The sequence below is a fragment of the Pongo abelii genome, chromosome 11 (assembly GCF_028885655.2).
Source record: "Pongo abelii isolate AG06213 chromosome 11, NHGRI_mPonAbe1-v2.0_pri, whole genome shotgun sequence".
In the NCBI taxonomy this organism is placed as follows: Eukaryota; Metazoa; Chordata; class Mammalia; order Primates; family Hominidae; genus Pongo; species Pongo abelii.
In genome coordinates, this window is record NC_071996.2 from 104,727,433 (window position 1) to 104,750,141 (window position 22,709).

The window sequence follows — 22,709 nt, forward strand, 5'->3', positions numbered from 1 at the left end:
TTTTTTTTTTTTTTTAAAGAAACTGAATAAAAGGCAAGATGGTTTACTAGATGCAGCTAGGAGGAACATCTGCCAGTGAGGTACCAGGACACTGGGAAGACTAACACATTCTGAGCAGATCTTCAGAAGGAAGGTGTTGATAGTGGACAGAGGGAGGTCACAGACACTGGGGCTGAAGGGAGAGGAAGCTGGGAACCTTGCATGGGGCTACTACACATCAGGACTTGTTCCTGGCTCCCAATGTCTCCTGGGGAAGGAATGAGTTGAGCAGGCAAGGAGTGATTCACTTTCACCATGGGCCTCTGGAATCCTGGCAGCAGGAGACCCCACAACCCCCAAGGACACTTGAGCTGGCAGGGAGAGATGATTAGAGAGGTGGTAGGGACAGTACTCCTGCCTGTGCAGAGTGAAGAGGGTTTGGTGCAGGAACATCTGCAGGGGAACACAGCCAGGGGTATCCATCCTCCAAGGCTTGCCTTGCTCCCATAAAAGACTCTCGCCTTAGGGGAACTATCAAATCTGAACAGAACAGGGTGATTTTGCCACTGAGATGGGGCCAGTCCAACCTGAGTGCCCTTCTATCTGCTGGTCTCTCATGGGGCCCTGGCCTGGCTGTACCTGCTTGCAGTGCAGCCTCAGAGGCCCAACGGGGGTGCCTCCTGCAGACCCACATTATAACTCCTGTGCTGGCTAGACCATGTTTGGACATCAGAGAGCTCCAGCAGAGTGGTCCCCACTGACATGCATCAGCCCATATGCTGGCACACACTCATCCACAGCCCATATGCTGGCACGTACTCATTGCACTGGCACCCATATGCAAGGACAAACCATGCCTCCCCTTCCCTGCTGGTGTGTGGGTGCATGTGCACCCTTCCATGCCATTGCTGCTGGCATGAGTGTACCCACCACCCCTGCTGCCATGCAGCAGTGCCACTGTTGCCATTGTGAACATGCACAGGGACAACAGTGGCCCTGTTTCCTGCTCTGTACCACCACTGCCACAGGCGTGAACTGGCACATGGAAGTTGCCAGCCCCACAGCCACTAGTGACCTGCTTCCCTGCTGACACTGCTACAGGTACAAATGGGCACAGGGACCTCAGTGGGCCTGCTCCCCTTCCCCCATCCTGTGCCACCACCACTGCTGTTGTCAATGCCTGCATGCAGGCCAGCAGCCCCAGGCCTGCCTGCGCCCCACCCCAGCCCTCCAGTGTGTACCCTGCTGTGCTGCTGCTGCTGATGGCACAAGTGAAGGAGCACAGATACTGCAGCCACAGCCTGATGAAGTGCTTTGGCTGGCACCACTGTTTGGAGTGTTGTGGCCAATGGTCTAGGAACACCTTTGCCCCTCCAGCTCAGCAGTTTCCCAACAACAAGGGACTGGAGAACAAAGCTGGGGCCCAATACAAGCCCCCCAGAGTTAGGGCATGCAGCCTAGCAGTGCTGAGCTGAGCCTTGGCCCTCCTAAAAATCTACCAGAAATGAAGCCAGTCAACTGAACCTACCTTATACCATAATCAAACCCAGAAGGACATCAAAGAAGATTAAAAAAAAAAAAATCCAAAGGACAGCAACTTCAAAGATTGAAGGAACATCAGCCCACAGAGATGAGAAAGAACCAGTGCAAGAACTCTGGCAGCTGTAAAAGCCAGAGAGTCTTCTTACCTCCCCAAAACTGCACTAGTTCCCCAGCAATGGTTCTTAACCAGGCTGAAATTGCTGAAATGACAGAAATAGAATTAAGAACATGGATAAAATTGGAGATCATTGATATTCAGAAGAAAGTCAAAACCCAATCCAAGAAATCTAAGGAATGCAATAAAATGATACAGGATATGAAAGACAAATGGCTACTTTAAGAAAGAACCAAACTGAGCTGTTAGAGCTGAAAAACTTATTTCAAGGATTTCGGAATACAATAGCAAGTATTAATATTAACAGCAAAATCAACCAAACTGAGGAAAGAATCTCAGAGCTTGAAGACCTGCTATCTGAAATAACTTGGACAAAAATAAAGATAAATCAATAAAGAACAAAACCTATGAGAAATATGGGACTATGTAAACAGACCAAATCTATAACTCACTGTCATCCCTGAAAGATGGAGAGAGAAAGCAAGCAACTTGGAAAACATATTTTAGGATATCATCTGTGAAAATTTCCCCAACCTCACTAGAGAGGACAACATTCACTTTCAGGAAATGCAGAGAAACCCAGTGAAATACAACACAAGAAGACCATCCCCAAGACACAGAGTCATCACATTCTCTGGGGTCAAAATGAAAGAAAAATTGTTAAAGAAAGCTAGAAAGATGAGGCAGGTCACCTAGAAAGGGTTCCCCATCAGGCTAATGGTGGAACTTTCAGCAGAAACACTTATAAGCCAGAAGATAATGGAGGCCTATATTCAACATTCTTAAAGAAAAGAATTTCCAACCAAGAATTTCATACCCAGCCAAACTAAGCTTCATAAGCAAAGGAGAAATAATATTCTTTTCAGACAAGCAAATGCTAAGGGATTTCATTACCAGCAGACCTGGCTTATAAGAAGTCCTGAAGGGAACGCTAAGCATGGAAAGGAAAGACTGTTATGAGCCACTACAGAAACACACTTAAGTACATACAACAGTGACACTATAAAGCAACCACACAAACAAGTCTGCATAATAACCAGCTAACAACATGATGACAGGAACAAATCTGCACATATCAATACTAACTTTAAATGTAAACAGGCTAAATGCCCCAAGTAAGAAGCATAGAGTGGCACTGAACAAAGAAGCAAGACCCAGTGGTATGCTGTCTTCAAGAGTCCCATCTCACATGCAGTGACATCCATAGGCTCAAAGTAAAGCAAGCAGAAAACAGAAAAAAATCAGGGTTGCTATTCTAATTTCAGACAAAACAAACCAACAAAGATCAAGAAAGACAAAGAAGGGCATTACATAATGGTAAAGGGCTCAGTTCAAGAAGAAGATCTAACTGTCCTAAATATATACACACTCAAACCAGGAACACTCAGATTCATAAAACAAGTTCTTAGAGACCTGCAAAGAGACTTAGATAAACACAGAAAAATAATGGGAGACTTCAATATCCCACTGACAGTATTAGACAGACCACTGAGGCAGAAAACTAACAAAGATATTCAGGACCTGAACCCAACACTTGCCAAAAGGGCCTAATAGACATCTACACTCCACTCCATCCCAAAACAACAGAATATACATTCTTCTTGTGTGCACATGGCACATACTCTAAAATTGACCACCCAACCAGACATAAAACAATCCTCAGCAAACTCAAAAATACCAAAATAATAACAATGATGCTCTTGTACCACAGTGCAATAAAAATAGAAATAAATACTAAGAAAATCACTCAAAACCATATAATCACATGGAAATTAAACAACCTGATCCTGAATGGCTTTTGGGTAAATAATGAAATTAAGGCAGAAATAAAGAAATTCTTTGAAATTAATGAGAACCGAAGATACAACATACCAGAATCTCTGGGTCACAGCTAAGGCAGTATTAGGAGGGAAGTTTATAGCACTAAACATCCATATCAAAAAGTTAGAAAGATCTTAAATTAACAAACTAACATCACAACTAGAGGAACTAGAGAAACAAGAGCAAACTAACCCTGAAGTGATCATAAGACAAGAAATAACCAAAATCAAAGCTGAAGTGAAAGAAACTGAGATGTGAAAAACCATACAAAGGATCAATGAATCCCCAGGAGTTGTTTTTTTGAAAAAAATTATAAGATAGATAGACTGCTAGCTAGACTAATACAGAAAGAGAAGATCCAAATTAGCACAATCAGAAATGACCAAGGGGACATTGCCACTGACCCCACAGAAATACAAAAAACCCTCAGAGACTATTATGAACACCTCTATAAAAACAAGCTAGAAAACCCAGAAGAAATGGATAAATCCTGGACCCATACAACACCCCAAGACTGAGCCAGGAAGAACATGAATCCCTTAACAGACCAATAATGAGTTCCAAAATTGAATCTATAATATAAAGGCTGCCAACCAAAAAAAAAAAAGTCATGGACCAGATGGATTCAAGGCCAAATTTTAAACAGCTGTTACTACCACTGAAACTATTCCAAAAATTGAGGAGGGACTTGGCTCCCTAACTCATCTATGAGGCCAGCATCATCTTGATACCAAAACCTGGAAGAGACACAACAGAAAAAGAAAACTTCAATATCCTTGATGAACATAGATGTAAATATCCTTAACAAAATACTAGAAAACTGAATCCAGCAGCACATAAAGAAGCTAATCTGCTATAATCAAATAGGCTTTATGCCTGGGATGCAAGGTTGGTTCAACATATACAAATCAATGTATGTGATTCCTATCAAACCCCATAGTGTCTGACCAAAAGCTCCTTGATCTGAAAACAACTTCAGCAAAGTTTCAGGGTACAAAATCAATGTACAAAAATCAGTATCATTTCTATACATCAGTAACATCCAAGCTGAGAGCCAAATTAAGAATCCAATCCCATTTACAATAGTCACAAAAAGAAGATGCCAAAAGCAATTGCAACAAAAACAAAACTTGACAAATGGGACCTAATTAAACTAAAGCGCTTCTGAACGGTAAAAGAAACTATCAACAGAGAAAACAGACAACCTACAGAATAGGAGAATATATTTGCAAACTATGCTTCCAACAAATGCCAAATATCCAGAATCCATAAGGAACTTAAATTTACAAGCAAAAACAACCTCATTAAAAACTGCAAAGGACATGAATAGACACTTCTCAAAAGAAGACATACACCCAGCCAATGATCATATGAGAAAATGCTCAACATCATTAATCATTAGAGAAATGTAAATCAAAACCACAATGATATGCCATCTCACACCAGTCAGAATGGCTATTATTAAAAAGTCAAAAAATAACAGATGCTGGCAAGGTTGCAGTGAAAAAGGAACACATACAATGCTGGGAGGAATGTAAATTAGTTCAGCCATTGTGGAAAGTAGTTTGGCAATTTCTGAAAGAACTTAAAACAAAATTACCATTTGACCCAGCAATCCCATTATTGGATATATACCCAAAGGAATATAAATCATTCTACCATAAAGACACTTGTACACATATGTTCATCACAGCACTACTCACAATAGCAAAGATATAGAATCAACCTAAATGTCCATCCATGGTAGACTAGATAAAGAAAATGTGCTACATATATACCATGTAATACTATGTAGCCATAAAAAAGAATGAGATCATGTCCTTGCAGCAACATGGATGGAGCTGCAAGCAATTGTCCTAAGCAAACTAACACAGGAACAGAAAACCAAATACTGCATGTTCCCACTTATAATTGGGAGCTAAACACTGAGTACATATGGACACAAAGAAGGCAACAACAAGACACTGGGGTCAGGGTGGAGAGTGGGAGGAGGGTGAGGATTAAAAAAACTACCCGTTGAGTACTATGTTTACTACCTGGGTAATGAAATAATCTGACAAAACCCCTGTGACACACAATTTACCTATATAAGAAACCTGAACATGTACTCCAAACCTAAAATAAAAGTTAAAAATAAAAAATATGGTCCATGCTTGTTTTCCCAGCACTTTGGAAGGCTAAGGCAGACAGATCACTTGAGCTCAGGTGTTTGAGACCAGCCTGGACAACGTGGTGGAACCCCTTCTCTACCAAAAATACAAAAATTAGCTGAGCATGGTAGCATGCGCCTGTAGTCCCAGCTACTTGGGAGACTGAGGTGGGAGGATGGCTTGAACCTAGGAGGCTGAGATAGCACTGCTGCACTCCAGCCTCGGTGACACAGCCAGATGCTGTCTCAAACAATAATACATAAAATAAAATAAATAAAACTGCTAAAATATTTTCAGGAGTGGTTGTAAAATTTTAAATTCCCACCAGCAGTTGCTCCACATTTCACCCCTATTTAGTTTTATTCTGTTTTAATGAGGCTGAAGTTCATTTTTTTCTCCATGGATGTCCAATTGCTCCAGTGCCAGTTGTTGAAAAGGCTCTTTCCTCCATTGAATTGCTTTTGCATCACCGGCAAAAATCAGTTGGCAGCACTTTGGGAGGCCAAGGCAGGCGGATCACCTGAGGTCAGGAGTTCAAGACCAGCCTGACCAACATGGAGAAACCCCATCTCTACTAAAAACACAAAATTAGCCAGGCGTGGTGGTGCATGCCTGTAATCCCAGCTACTCAGGAGGCTGAGGCAGGAGAATCGCTTAAACCCGGGAGATGGAGGTTGTGGTGACCCGAGATCACGCCATTGCACTCCAGCCTGGGCAACAAGAGCAAAACTTTGTCTCAACAACAACAACAACAACAACAAAAAAAAGTATGTGGGCCTATCTCTGGGATGTCTATTCTGTTTCATTGACCTATGTGTCTATCTCTCCTCTCTTTATTCTTGATTACTTAATACCAAGTAAAGTGATTCCTCCCACTTTATGCTTTTTTAAAGATTGTTTTGGCTATCCTAGGGTCTGTGCTTTTCTACAAACATTTTAGCATGATCTTGTCTATGTCTAGAAAAAGTTATAATATACGTATAAATTGCATTAAATCTACACATCAATTTGGAGTGAACTGACATCTTTATTATGTTGAATCTTCCAATCCAGAAACATGGTATGTCTCTCCATTTCCTTAGGTCTTGGATTTCTTTCATCAGCATTTTGTAATTGTTATCATACAGATTCTATACATGTTTTATTAGGTTTGTAAGTATTTTGCTTTCTTTGCAGTTATTATCAATCTTATTGTGTTTTAAAGTTTCGTTTCCACCTGTTCATTTTTAGTCTATAGAAATGGTATCAATTTTTTGCATATGGAATTTGTATCCTTCAATCTTGCTGAATTCACTTATTAGTTGTAGTGTTGTTTTTTGTAGGCTCCCTGATGTTTTCTGCAGAGTCAATCATGTCATCTGAAAATAGTTTTATTTCTTCCTTCCCAATTGGCATAATTTTTATCTCCTTTCTATATTGAGAAAGAATGGTAAGCGCATACACCCTTGCCCTGTTCCTGATCTTAGAGGGAAAGTGTTCCATTTTTTAACATTAAGCATGATGTAAGCTGTGGGTTTTTGTAGATGCTCTTTATCAAGTTGAGAAAGTTACCTCTTATTACTAGTTTGTTGAGAGCTTTTACTCATGATTGAGTATTGAATTTTGTGAAAAGCTTTTGTGTCAGTTTATATTATATGATTTTACTCTTTTAGTCTATGCATACATTAGATTACATGGATTGATTTTTAAATGTCGAACCAGCGTTGCATATCCAGAGCAAATCTCTTTTGGCCATAGTGTATAATTGTTTTTTATACATTCCTATATTTTGTTGAGGATTTTCCATCTAAGTTCATGAGACATACTGATCTGTAATTCTTTCTTCCTCTTTTTTTTTTTTTTTTTTGAGACAGAGTCTCAGTCTGTCGCCCAGGCTGGAGTGCAGTGGCACGATCTCGGCTCACTGCAAGCTCCGCCTCCTGGGTTCACGCCATTCTCCTGCCTCAGCCTCCTGAGTAGCTGGGACTACAGGCGCCCACCACCACGCCCGGCTAATTTTTTGTATTTTTAATAGAGACGGGGTTTCACCGTGGTCTCAATCTCCTGACCTTGTGATCTGCCTGCCTCGGCCTCCCAAAGTGCTGGGATTACAGGCGTGAGCCACTGTGCCCAGCCTCTAATTCTCTTTCTTTTTTCACTGTCTTCGTCTTGTTTCGTTATTATATTATTAGCCTCACAAAATGAGTTGGGAAATGTTCCCTCCTTTTATATTTTTTTGGAATAGATTGTGTAAAATTGGTGATTTCTGTTCCAGGAGCTTTTAAGTTATCATTTTTTTTTGAGACGGAATCTCACTCTGTCAACCAGGCTGGAGTGCAGTGGCACGATCTTGGCTCACTGCAACCTCCGCTTCCCGGGTTCAAGCGATTCTCGTGCCTCAGCCTGCCAAGTAGCTGAGATTAAAGGCACCTGCCACCACACCTGGCTAATTTTTGTATTTTTAGTAGAGATGGGGTTTCACCATGTTGGTCAGGCTGGTTTCAAACTCCTGACCTCAAGTGATCCGCCCACCTAGGCCTCCCAAAAGTGCTGGGATTACAGGCGTAAGCCACTGTGCCTGGCCCAATTCAATTTCTTTAGTGGCCATAGAACTATTGTTTGTCTACTTCATCTTGGTCGAGGTCGAGTTAGGTAGTTCATGGTTTTTCAGGACTTGGTCCATTTCCTCTAAGTTGTCATATTTATGAGCATAGAATTATCTGTAGTATTCTCTTACTATCTTTTTCATGACTGCAAAATCTGCGGTGATATATTATTTCATTCTTGATACTGGTAATTTGTATCTTCTTTATCATTTTAATTCTTGCTAGAGGTTTATCAATTTTACTGATTATATTGAAGAACCAGAGTTTTTGGTGTTTTCTTTAATAGCTTTTTAATTTCAGTTTCATTGATTTCTGCTCTTATATTATTTGCTTCCCTATGCTTGCTTTGAGTTTATTTTGGTGTTCTTTTTCTAAGTAGTTGAGGTGGGAGCTTATTGATTTGAGCATTTTCCTTTTTGGTGTATGCATTTAACATGATACATTTTCTTCAACATTGTTTCAGCTGTGTCCTGCAAATTTCGATAGGTGGTATTTCCATTTTTATTGAGTTCTATGTTTTCTTTTACTCCATTTGAGACTTCCTCTTTGCCCCAAGAATTATTTAGAATTGTGTACTTGTTTAATTGCCAAGTATTTGGAGATTTTCCTGTTATCTTTGTTATTGATTTTGATTCCATGTTATATAAAGGAGACAAAGATGTCTCTGTATATTTTCCCCTTGTCTCCTGACACTCAGGCTGTTGATATGGTTTGGCTGTGTGTCCCCACCCAAATCTCATCTTGAATTGTAATCCTCATGTGTTGGGGAGGGGCCTGGTAGGAGGAAACTGGATCATAGGGATGGTTTTCCCCATGCTGTTCTTGTGATAGTAAGTTCTCACGAGATCTGATGGTTTAAAAGAGTGCTACTTCCCCACTTGCTGTGTCTCCCGCCACCTTCTGAAGAAGGTGCTTGCTTCTCCTTTGCCTTCTGCCATGACTGTAAGTTTCCTGAGGCCTCCCCAGCCATGTGGAACTGAGAGTCAATTAAATCTCTTCTCTTTAAAAATTACCCAGTCTCAGGCAGTTCTTTATAGCAGTGTAAAAACTGACTAATACAGTTGTTTACTTCTTCACGGCAGGCTGAGACTCGTTATCTCATAAGCCTGTCAACACCAGACTAAGATTTATATGTATCAAATTGTTTTAAATATAACACAAATAAGCATATTTTTGGCTATTTAGAACCTATCTGCTTTGCATGCCCCACAGAACTGTGCCCAGCATCTGCTAGCCATCGATTAGATAAAACTTAGGAATATAAAGGCCCCAAGCCTCTGCTGCCCATTGGAGGTCTGTGACCTAGAGACTCCCTGCCAGGCTACTGAGTGAAAGCATGAAGATGTGTAACCCCCTTTTCTGACACTCCTCTCCCCTAAGAATTTCCTTGCCTTCTGAGTGGTGCTCTCCTCCACCACATGCTATCACTTCTGGATAGTCTCATGCCATAAGGGACTACTCCAGCATGTGAACCTGTCAAAGCATCATCCAAATAAAGTTCTGTGTACCACTGCCACTTCATGGCCATAGTTTTTTCCTTGATCAGCCCCCAAATCCTTTGAATTCCTTTATATTCCATTATGGTCAATTAACATGCTTCATGTGGTTTTAATTATTCTACATTTACTGAACTTTGTTTTATGGCCCAGGATATGGTCTAGCTTGGTGAATGTTCCATGAACATGTGAAGACAGTGTATATCTGCTATATTGTTGGGCAGAGTGTCAGATCTTATTAGTTGACTGTGTTATTCTAGCCTTTTATATACTTGATTTTCTGCCTAGTAGTTCTATAAATTGCTAAGAGTGGGTGTTGATATCCCTAATTATAATTGAGGATTTTATTTCCTCTTTCAGCTCTATTGGATTTTGGCTTATGTATTTCCAGGCTCTATTGCTTTAGGATTATTTTGTCTTCTTCTTTGTGAACTGATAATTTTATTATTATATAGTATTCCTCTTTTTGGCTATTTTTTTTTGCACTGAAGTCTAGTTTCTCTGAGTAATGTGTTGAACTCTCATGGCATCCTACTACATCCTACCCCATCCTGCCCAAGATGGGAACAATCCCTTTGTCCAGCACACCATGCTGTATACACTACCCAGCCATTAATCACTTAGTGCCCATCTTTTATCTTTTATCCCAAGGAGAAGGGCCAGTATAGCACAATGAGACATTTTGAGAGAAAGAGAGACCACATTCATATAACTTGTGTTACAGTATAACTGTTCTATTTTATTATTAGATGTTAATTTCTTACCATGCCTAATTTATAAAGTAAACTTCATCATAGATATGTATGTATAGACAAAACATAAAGCATATAGAGCTTGGTAAAATCTGTGGTTTCAGGAATCCACTGGGGATGTTGAAATGTATGCCCTGTGGAGCAGAGGGGACGACTGTATTTGGCTGAAGCAATTTCTAAGCAAACTGTTGAAGGTATGGCTTGGCTCATCCTGAATGTTTATTGTAAAATGTGAAAGGAAAGACATGACTTAAAGATAGGCTTGTTAAGAAAAAGAGACTAGAACCTAAAGATCTGGTGAATTCTTAGGCTATCTCATTGCAAAAAATGAGAAAGCATGTTTGGGAGACAATGCTAAGGGTATAGCAGAGCAACCATTTAATAAGAAGATTAGCGTGAACCACAAGCTTCATCAGCCATCTCAACAGAAGCCAGGCACTATTCTTCAAGACAAGGGAAAAAACAACCCCAAAGGCAATTCAGAGATCATCAGGGCTGCTTCCTCAGTTTCAAAAGGGGAGACCATTGCCTCAATTTTGACAGGTCAGATGGAGTCCCTGCCCAAAGCTGTGGGAGTGAAGTCATCCAAAGCCATGGGAGCAGAGCTGCTTGGGGCCTTGGGGGTCCTATCCCTGCCTGGTAAATGTGTTGGGGCAGGATCTCTATCCAAGTGAGTCCATAAAGCAAGACTCCCAACCACAGTGAGTCCAGAAGGCAGGACCTTGGTCCTAGAACACTGAGCTAAAGAGGATTATTCTCAAGCCTTAAGATCTCATAGAGTTTGCCTTGTAGTTTGGACCTACTTGGGACTTGTTACTCATTTTTTCTTTCCTACTTCTCCCTTTTGCAATGAGAATGTTTCTTCTATGCTTATGTCACCCAAAAGTAGTGTTGACAACCTAATCCCCAATGTGATGGTATTTGGAGGTAGGGCCTGTGGAAGCTGATTAGGTCATAAGGGCAGAGCCCTCATGAGTGGGATTACTGCCCTTATAAAAGAGACCCCAGAGAACTCTTTCATCCCTTCCACCATGTGAGGGCACAGCAAGAACATAGCAGTCTGTAAACTAGGAAGTGGGCCCTCACCAGACACTGAAAATGCAGGAGCCTTGGTCTTAGACTTCCCAGACTCCAGAAATGTGAAAAATAAATTTCTGTTGTTTATAAACCACCCAGTTTATGGTATTTTGGTTATAGCAGTGAACTAAACAGGTAGTAATGTGCCAAATCACCTGAGTTACCATAGTTAATATAGAGTCAGGCCCAATCTCAAGCCAACTGTCAGATCATCTTTAATAACAGGTACTAGTTTGCCTATACCTACCATTCTTTGTATCTCCTTTAGAACAATTATATTACTGATATAATACTGATATATTACTGATTTGCTCCAAGTACATATTTTCCTCTACCTGGCTGTAAGCTCTTTGAAGTCAAAGGCTGTATTCTTTTCATTTTTGTATCCATAGTCCCTGACACATAGTAGGTACTCATTCAAAAAGTATTTGTTGAATGCTAAAGTATCTGACACTGTTCCAGATGCTGGGAATACAAGACACACAATCTCCTAGCTCTCAAGGAGCTTACATTCTGGTGGAGAAGAATGACAACTATGATTAAAGATTTTGGTATATTGGCATTTAGGAGATGGTTTATACTTTTTAGGTGTCTCTGAGTCTCTTGGAGACCCTAGAGCTGTATTTTTATGATAAAATTTATCTTTGTAAAAATATATTGAATTGGAATAGACATAAAATCTCAAGTCCTCCAGCTCAATGATGCTATTAAAATACTAATTGTTTGAATGGTCCTGGGAATGCTACTGCTATGAGAATTCAGTTGAATTCAGCCAAAACAATGCATATTTTATATGCAAGGCACTGGAAAATATTTTACACATGTTATTTCATTGAATCACCTTTTTTTGTTTAAAAAGGCCTTTCATTACCAACCTCTACCCTCCCTCTCCTGCCAGGTTCCTGTTAAGTGCGTTTTTCACAGGATGCTCCTAAAACACCCTGTGCCTCCATCTAGTATAGCTGTAATTCTGTGCCTACTTTTCTGTCAGCCACATTCACTAATATATTTTTAATTTCTCAAAGTCGGGGGGCAGGAGATAAATACATTAATTTTATGCACTGTAGGGTCAAATTCCAACTTTCTTACTGATTGTGACCTTATACAAGTTATCTAATTTCACTGAGACTCAATTTTCTCCTCTGCAAAATGAAAATAATAATAATGTCCATTTTTTGTAAGGATTAAATAAAATAATGGCCATAAAAAGCTTAACATGGTACCCATGATGTAGCATAATCTCTTTAAATATTAACTGGCATGGTGTCTGCTATATAGTATGTATTTCCATAAATATTTCATAAATTAGTCCCCATTTAACCTCTACTTAATGAATGAAGAGACTGGTGCCAGAATCTGGGTCTTCAGGCTTGAAATCTTGTGCTCCTTCTGTAACAACATAGTACCTTATAGGTATGTGATTTTTTTTCTAAATAAAAGTTTGGCCACATAATCTGATGGAGTTCTCATACTATTTTTAGATGAATGAGTCAGTCTGGAATAAATAGTATAAGCACCAAAACATTAAAATTTCCACAACACTTAATGGCTTATTGGGATAACTGGACTGAATTTTAGGACCAGTAATGTTCTGAAAAATTTGGAATTGCTGTCTTTAAGTGACTAAAGCCTATTGCATGAAGTCCAAGAAATTCTTATATCAAATCTTACTCTCTATAAGAGTATTAGCATGGGGTTCTAATTTCTTAGATTAAGAAAGTTAATCATTGAAAATTACAAGAAAGCACTGACACTTCTTTTGCGGCTTGGAATTTTCTCCACTGTATGAGCGTGGTTCTTGCCTTCTGAGTGCAAAATATGAGGCAGACCAAAATTTTCTTTCTCTTATTTGTCATTAAAATATTTCTTTCTTGCCTGATCTTCATGTCAAGCTACACATTCTTGTTCCATTTCTGAAATACTTATTGCTGTTAGCCTGGCATGGCATTTAGACAACTGAATCTTGAACAATTAAACATTTTCAAAGTTCAAAGAATGGAATCCAAAATAGTTAACTTTAAGTATTAATGGGAAATTGGGATGAGAAAAGTGGCTTCTTTAAAATTGCTCATGTCCCAGTAGATGGGCAGCCATAGCCTGTGCTTTTCTGGTCCTATTGTGGTTTGCCTATTAAGCAATAACTATTTTGGGGGAGGCAGAAGCAACAAATAGTGTAGCCTAGCTAAAGTTGATGTTATATTTGTATTACTTTATAATAATTTATAAATTTATAAGTAACTATAAAGTATATGATGAAGTTGATTTATAATCAATGTATACATGTATGATAATAAAGTATGTACTTTCTTTCTGGCAGAATACTGTCAGTAAATATTAATTCAAAACAATGTAAAATGCTAACATTTAGGATGCTCCTAAATGGTATATCCTTTAAAAATGGTTTTTAAAGGCTATATCAATCTACTTACTGCTTTTCCCTTTCTATTTGCATTTTTCTGTCCATAGGGCTTATCTTGTATTAACCCATCTGAAAAAGAATGAAGAAAATGATTATGTAGATAAGCTGACACTTGTGACATTTGACAAGTGTATTTTACAGACACATCTTTAATTAGTGATTATGACAGCACAGTTAAGAGCACAGGCTCTGGAGGAGACTGCTTGGACTCAAATAGTTTCTGTGACTATGTGACTAACTTTGGACAAGTCATTTGGCCTCCTTCAGCCTCAGTTTCCTCATTTGTCAAAAGATGAAGATCCTCCCTATAAGGGTTGTTGTGTGATTTAATGCCTGAGAAACAAAAATTAAATCCTCAGCCCTGCAACCAACTGAGCAGACCCCCTTCTTGGCCAGTGGACCCCAGATAAACCTTAAAATCCCAGCCATGATGGGATGGGAGGTTGGTCATGCCTTGTTATACCCCTTCCTTTGCTAACCACCATTAGGCTTTCTTTCCTAATGGTTAAACAGAAACCAGCCCTTTCACAAGATTTATTCCACCACTGATTTCAGCCAGCTGCCTGTTGCTGCTCCTCCCTTTTGCAATTTTGACACAGCAACTGATCAGCATTCTTTCTTGATAAGAGACTCCCCGCCGCCCTCACCAACACCATGGGCTGGTTCTGGCCAGTTTACAGAGACTGCACACAGGATGCCTCTGTGTCCTCCATTTCACCTTTTGATGTATGGAGTCTAATTTTAATGCATTTAAATGTTAAGTCTTCAGCCCAACATGAACATAGGAAGAATGTAGCATGTATGTTTGCTTACTATGCATGCACATGTCCCACTTGTCACTAATATTCACAGCTCCTCCTATAACCTGTTAAATACATAGCCAACCTGTTTAGCACAAATTCCTCTCCCATCCTTTCCTCTTTCAAAGTGCCTGCTTCAGCCTGGGCACGGTGGCCTACGCCTGTAATCCCAGCATTTCGGAAGGCCGAGGTGGGTGGATCACGAAGTCAAGAGATTGAGGCCATTCTGGCCAACATGGTGAAACCCTGTCTCTACTAAAAATAAAAAAAATAGCTGGGCGTGGTGGCGTGTGCCTGTAGTCCCAGCTACTCAGGAGGCTGAGGCAGGAGGATCACTTGAGCCCGGGAGGCAGAGGTTGCAGTGGGCTGAGATCATGCCATCGCACTCCAGCCTGGGTGACAGAACGAGACTCCATCTCAAAAAAAAAAAAAAAAAAAAACAACAACTGTCTGCTTCCAGCTTCTGCCCAAGGTTATGCTTCCCAGCATGTGGTTGGCCAACCTACAGGCTGCAACCCTTTTTAAGAAATAAAGCTATTTTTTTCCAAAATTTATGAACATTGTGATTCTTCAGTTGACAGGGTTAAGGCATGTAATAACACTGTGTCTGGAATATAAGCAGCACAAATGTAATTTTGTTGATATTGTTACTGAGAAAAGAAAAATAGGTCAGAGTCTGAGCTATGTAAGATACGAAAAATTTATTAGGCCCAGAGAAACATGAATATGAGACTTCAGTCATGACTGCCCCCACCCCCACCCCCCAGCTTCCACGCCCATGCTTGGGGGCAATTGCTGGTTAGCTCCCTCACTCACTATCTTCATGTTTCAGAAATTTGTAATACTAACAAAAAATGTATAGCCAATCTATACCTTATGTTATTTTAATGGAAATTTTTGGTAAACAACTTAGAAACTGCCTCTTCTTTTCCTTTAAAAATACCCTTATAACCGCAGCTAATTGGAGTGTATATTCAGGGCAACTTGAATCTAAGCTCCTGGGTTGCTGTCCTCAAGCTTGGCCCAAATAAACTGTCTACCAATATAATTTTGCCTGCACTTTTTCCTTTTAGGTCGACATTGCTATCATTACTACCCCCTATCCTCTGACCCCTGACACACTGCACCCCTGGATCTGTCACCTAATGACCAACTACTATGTTTAATAGTAATGTTGAAATGCATACATTAAGTGATTAAAGTTAAATGTCACCATGCTCTGTACTTTTATGTACATAAGATACTGTCTTTTAGACAGATTATAGTAAATGTTTGTATTTGGTACTTCTAGTTTTGACTCTGGCTCTTAATGTTAGTTCAAAAAATAAATCAAAAAGTCAAAAATTTTTTTTTAAATTTTATCATTGAACTCCTGGTGCTTCTGTCCTTTTCTGTGACTGCTAAAGATTATGTACATTATTCAAAGCTGTGCTTCACTGGAAGTATTAAAAAAATTGCTTTACTTATCTTTCTTGGGACTACCTCATTTTAGCCTGTCTTCTAGCAGTCATTTGGGTAATCTTCCATCATACATTTGCTATAGATACCCAACTCTGTAACACTCTGCAGACACTTTACATTCTAGATATCTTTCATGAATAATTCTGGATTTCCTAAAGAATTCATGTCCCTAGAGAGGAATCTTATGTAACAAACTAAGACAATGACAAAGCAGGGAGTGGAATGACCAAGATCTTCAATGACTTGTCAGCCTAGGCTAAAATATATGTGCATAAATACCAGGAGTCGGAGGGTCTTTATGAAAGTAGCTTCAAAGTAACGGGACTAGGCACACACCTCTAATTTGCTTACAGGTAATGATAATTCTAGGAATCAACAAGAGTGTGATGTGAGCACTACTAAACTCTTTAATGCATTGATTTCATTTTATATAATGTAAATACATTTTATGTAATATAATTATATAATGTATATAATTTATTGGGTTAATTGTATAGGACTGGTCTGCATGAGTAAATGGAAAAGTATAATGCAAAGTATGACAAAAAACATTTTACATATATATTTTGAAATCTTATTTATATAGTTTTTAAAGGCTCTGTTCAGATATAATTTTAGGAATATAGATGTTTAGAGTAATAGACAATCCAACAGTCTTGAAACTACCTTTCTCATTTTTTTTTTTTTTTTTTTTTTTTTTTGAGACGGAGTCTTGCTCTGTCACCCAGGCTGGAGTGCAGTGGCGCAATCTCAGCTCACTGCAAGCTCCGCCTCCTGGGTTCACGCCATTCTCCTGCCTCAGCCTCCCAAGTAGCTGGGACTACAGGCGCCCGCCACTACGCCCGGCTAATTTTTTGTATTTTTAGTAGAGACGGGGTTTCACCGTGGTCTCAATCTCCTGACCTCATGATCCACCCGCCTTGGCCTCCCAAAGCGCTGGGATTACAGGAGTGAGCCACCGTGCCCGGCCACCTCTCTCATTTTAAAGATGAGAAAAATTCCAGAAAAGTTAATGACCTGCCCAAGAGCAAGATAGTGGTGAGCAGTAAGAAAACAGGCCCTGTTTTCCCCTCCCAAGTATTTATTTTAAATTTTAGATACACCATAGACTGGACATTGCTTACAGAGACTCTTCAGAGGAAACTGGACAACTGGCTTGTTTCATAGACATCTTTTATAAATTTTCAAATTACTCAGACTTTCCAAAATGTCTTTGTTGCCTCATATGTAAAAGTAGGTTCATAGTGTCAACCTTACAGGGTTGTATGAAAATTAAATAATTTAATCTATGTGTAGCATTTACAAAGTTTTAAAGACCAAATAAGGCAATATAATGCAATTACAAAGAAACATTGAAATATTTATTCTTGGTATCTAGTTTACTCTTATTTTTAAAATTGGGAAAGTAATGCTTTTATAAGACAAATGATTGTCTAAGGTCACAGAACTAGTTAGTGGTAAAGCAGGGATGGGATCTACTCTATACCCTCATTAACATTTTTTATTACTTGATAGAATAATCTCCCCCTTCCAATGAGTAGTTAGAAATAATAGAATAAGCTTATTCTATCAGATTTATTCCAAAAGTCTTCCTATGGTTTGAAGAATCCAAAGGATATTAAAACAAAAGCTTTATGGGTATCTGTCTTCAACTGTTCTGTGCTGCCATAAAGAATATCTGAGACTGGGTATTTTATAAGGAACAGAAATTTATTTCTTAGTTTTAGAAGCTGGATAGTCCAATATCAAGGTGCCAGCATCTGGCAATAGCCTTCTAACAGTGTTATTCCCTTGGTGGAAGGCAAGAGGACAAGAGAGGGCAAGAGACAAATAGGGCCAAATGCATCCTTTATAAGGAACCCACGCTTGCTGATAATCCACTGCTGTGATAATGGCATTAATCCATTCATGAGGGTGAAGATCTCTTGAACTAATCACCTCTTAAAGGTCCCACCTCCCAACACTGTTGCATTGGGCATTACATTTCAAACACATGCTTTTGAGGGATATATTCGAACCATAACATTTTACCTCTGGCCCTTCAAAACTCATGTTCTTCTTACATGCAAAATACATTCATTCCATCCCAATAGCTACAAATTCTTAACTCATTCCAGCACCAACTCAAAGGTCCAGAGTCTCATCAAAATCAGATATGGGCAACAGTCAGGCACAATTTATCCTGAGGTAAATTCCCTTCTAGCTGTCAGCCTGTGAAATTAAACAAGTTACCTGTTTCCAAAATACAATGGTGGGACAGGCATGGAAGAGACATTCTCATTGCAAAAGGGAGGAATAGACAAGAAGAAAGAGGTTAATGCTCACAAGTAAGTCCAAAATCCAATGGAGTGCACATCAAATCTTAAGCCTCCAGAATAATCTTTCTTGACTCCGTGTCCCACCTTCTGGGCACACTGGGGCAGGGGTTGGGCCCCTAAGGCCTCAGGCAGCCGCATTCCCACAGCTTTGCTAGGCTTAGCCCAAATAGCACCTCTAATGGGTTAGGGTCTTTTGCCGGCCGCTCTCCCAGGCTGGCGTTGCATGTGAGTAGCTCTACAGTTCTGATGTCTCTGCGAGAGCCCAAACCTCAACTGTCTGCTGGACATTGCCCTCACTGTAGCTCTCTACAAAAGCTTGACCCCTGCAACAAGTTTCTGCCTGGACCCCCAGGCTGTCAACAATATCCTTTGAAATCTAGGTGGAGGTAGCTCATGAACTGTGTGCACCTGCAGAATTAGCACCATATGAATGCCACCAAGACTTACCACTTGTACCCTATGGAGTGAAAACATGAGCTGCACCCAGGTTGGCTTAAGCCATTGCTAGGGTGTCCAAGAAGCCTTTTGCTAAAATGTGGGGATCAGACACTTGAGGTGACACAGAGATTGAATGTTGAGGTCCCATGGGCTCCTCTCTGGAAACCTTGCCCTCAAGTTCCTAGTTTGCCTTTAAGATCTCTGAAATGCCTTCTGGGTCATTCTTCCATTTTATTGATGAATATCACCTGGCTCCCTACTAGTCATGCTAATTTTGTTAGCAAACAGCAACTTGGCAACACCTTTGGTTTGCTTTCCTAAACATGCATTTCCGTTCTTTACATTGGCTGGGCTGTCAATTTTTAAAATCTTTCCTTTCTGCCTCCCTTTTAATTATAAATTTTATCTTTAAATCTTTATCTTCTCTTACATTTTACTGTATGCAGTTAAAAGAAATCATGGAGCTCCTTCAACGTTTTGCTTAGAAATTTCTTTCACCAAATAGCCTTGTTCATCACTCTTAATTCTGCCTTCTATAAAGCCCTCAGGCATGGAGACAATTTAGCTAAATTCTCTGCTACTTTATAACAGGATAACCTTTACTCCAGTTTCCAATACCTGGATCCTCATTCCCACCTGAAACCTCATCAGAATTGCCTTTCGGGTCTGTATTTCAACCATCATTCTCATAGCAACCACTTATGTAATCCCTAAGAAGTTTCAGACTTTTCCTACAGCTCTCTTCCTTTTCTGAGCCCTCACCAGAATCACTGGGGATTAAATAGCTTAAAATTTTCCTAGCATTTAAAGTATTAGTTCCTGAGACTGACATCCTACATTCTAAAATAGCTTTCTGCATCACAGTGTATGTTCTTAGAACTGGTATGACTGTATGAAACAGATGTGTGAATATGGCTAAAGCATTAAATTCTAATCATGTTAAAAATCCTTTATTTCTCTGCATTCTACTATTCAAGCTAAGCTAAAATTTCCATTTGGGAACTTTATTCTAAAACTATACTTCTCAATCACACTTTCCTTTGATTCTTTTACCCGTAAGTCCTTAATTGGAATGTTCTCTCTATAACTCAAGAATGCTTATATATTACAAAGATATGTGATTGCTTGATCATCTTCCTTCTATAGCAAGTGGTGTTTCAGCTATCTTACTATTTTCTCTTCATTTTAACTAGATTACTTCAGTCTGTTCTAAATGGTTATCCAGTCACTACACAGTTGTGACAGTCCCAATTGCAAGAATAGTAAAACACTGTTATACTAACTGGTAAAAAGTTGCTACCTCAAACAGAACTAGTGACAAAAACCACATGATTATCTCAATAGATGCAGAAAAGTCCTTCAATAAAATTCAACATCCTTCATGCTAAAAACTCTCAATAAACTAGGTATTGATGGACCATTTCTTAAAATAATAAGAGCTATTTATGGTAAACCCATAGCCAATATCATACTGAATGGGCAAAAGTGGGAACCATTCCCTTTGAAAACCGGCACAAGACAAGGATGCCCTCTCTCACCACTCCTATTCAACATAGTATTAGAAGTTCTGGCCAGGGCAATCAGGCAAGAGAAAGAAATAAAGGTATTCAAATAGGAAGAGAGGAAGTCAAATTGTTTCTGTTTACAGATGACATGATTGTATATTTAGAAAACCCCATCATCTCAGCCTAGAAACTCCTTAAGCTGATAAGCAACTTCAGCAATGTCTCAGGATACAAAATCAATGTGCAAAAATCACAAGCATTCCTATACACCAATAATAGACAAGCAGAGAGCCAAATCATGAGGGAACTCCCATTCACAATTGCTAGAAAGAGAATAAAATACTTAGGAATACAACTTACAAGGGATGTGAGGACCTCTTCAAGGAGAACTACAAACCACTGCTAAAGGAAATAAGAGAGGACACAACAAATGGAAAAACATTCCATGCTCATGGATAGGAAGAATCAATATGGTGAAAATGGCCATACTGCTCAAAGCAATTGACAGATTCAATGCAATTCCCATCAAGCCATCATAGACTTTCTTTGCAGAATTGAAAAAAACTGCTTTAAATATAATATGGAACCAAAAAAGAGCCCATATAGCCAAGACAATCCTAAGCAAAAAGAACAAAGCTAGAGGCATCATGCTACCTACTTCAAACTATACTACAAGGCTACAGTAACCAAAACAGCATGGTACTGGTACCAAAACAGATATATAGATCAATGGAACAGATTAGAGACCTCAGAAATAATACCACACATCTACAACCATCTGATATTCAACAAACCTGACAAAAACAAGCAATGGGGAAAGGATTCCCTATTTAATAAACTGTGCTGAGAAAGCTGGCTAGCCATATGCAGAAAACAGAAACTGGATCCCTTCCTTACACCTTATACAAAAATTAACTCAAGATGGATTAAAGACTTAAATGTAAGACCTAAAACCATAAAAACCCTAGAAGAAAACCTAGACAGTACCATTCAGGACATAGGCATGGGCAAAGACTTCATGACTAACACACCAAAAGCAATTGCAACAAAAGCCAAAATTGACAAATGGGATCTAATTAAACTAAAGAGCTTCTGCACAGCAAAAGAAACTATCATCAGGGTGAACAGACAACCTACAGAATGGGAGAAATTTTTTGCAATCTATCCATCTGACAAGGGTCTAATATCCAGAATCTAAAAGGAACTTAAATTTACAAGAAAAAAATGACCCCTTCAAAAAGTGGTCAAAGGATATCAACAGACACTTCTCAAAAGAAGACATTTATGCAGCCAACAAACATGAAAAAAAGCTCATCATCACTGATCATTAGAGAAATGAAGTCAAAACCACATTGAGATACCATCTCATGCTAGTTAGAATGGCAATCATTAAAAAGTCAGGAGACAACAGATGCTGGTGAGGCTGTGGAGAAATAGGAACGCTTTTACATTGTTGGTGGGCATGTAAACTAGTTCAACCTTTGTGGAAGACAGTGTATCAATTCCTCAAGGATCTAGCACCAGAAATACCATTTGACCCAGCAATCCCGTTACCAGGTATATACCCAAAGGATTATAAATCATTCTACTACAAAAACATATGTACACGACATGTTTATTGCAGCACTATTTATAATAGCAAAGACTTGGAACCAACCCAAATGCCCATCAATGATAGACTGGATAAAGAAAATGTGGCACATATACACCATGGAATACTGTACAGCCATGAAAAAGAATGGGTTCACGTCCTTTGCAGGGACATGGATGAAGCTGGAAACCATCCTCAGCAAACTAACACAGGAAAGGAAAACCAAACACCACATGTTCTCACTCATAAGTGGGAGCTGAACAAGGAGAACAAATGGACACAGGGAGGGGAACATCACATACTGGGGCCTGTCGAAGGGTCAGGGGCAAGAGGTGAGAGAGAATTAGGACAAATACCTAATGCATGCAGGGCTTAAAGCCTAGATGACGGGTTGATGGGTGCAGCAAACCACCATGGCAAATGAATACCTATGTAACAAACCTGCATGTTCTGCACATGTATCCCAGAACTTAAAGTAAACAAACAAAAAAAGTTGCTACCTCAAGATGTTCAAGTGTCACTTTACATATATTGTTCTGACTACCTTGATTCCCTTAGGAATCTTCCATTTCCCTCAACTCTAACATGGCACAGCAGTGGGCCTCCAGAACTCATCCAACAGAACTGTGTAATCTGGTTTGCCAGGCTTATGGTATATTC

At 39.5% G+C, this 22,709-nt stretch overlaps 1 protein-coding gene across 17 annotated transcripts in view; it reads right to left on the reverse strand.

The window, feature by feature from the left end:
* The window catches only part of C2CD6 (C2 calcium dependent domain containing 6), a 186,056-nt gene that overhangs the window by 25,766 nt on the left and 137,581 nt on the right, over nucleotides 1-22,709 (reverse strand). For all 17 annotated transcript variants that reach the window (XR_008522960.2, XR_008522956.2, XR_008522954.2 and 14 more), the window contains one exon: nucleotides 13,947-14,005. Coding sequence is in view for 9 of the 17 variants with exons in the window: in XM_054549655.2 (XP_054405630.1) it covers nucleotides 13,947-14,005 (59 nt within the window). In the remaining 8 variants the exon portion in view is untranslated. The remainder of the gene's footprint in view (nucleotides 1-13,946; nucleotides 14,006-22,709) is intronic.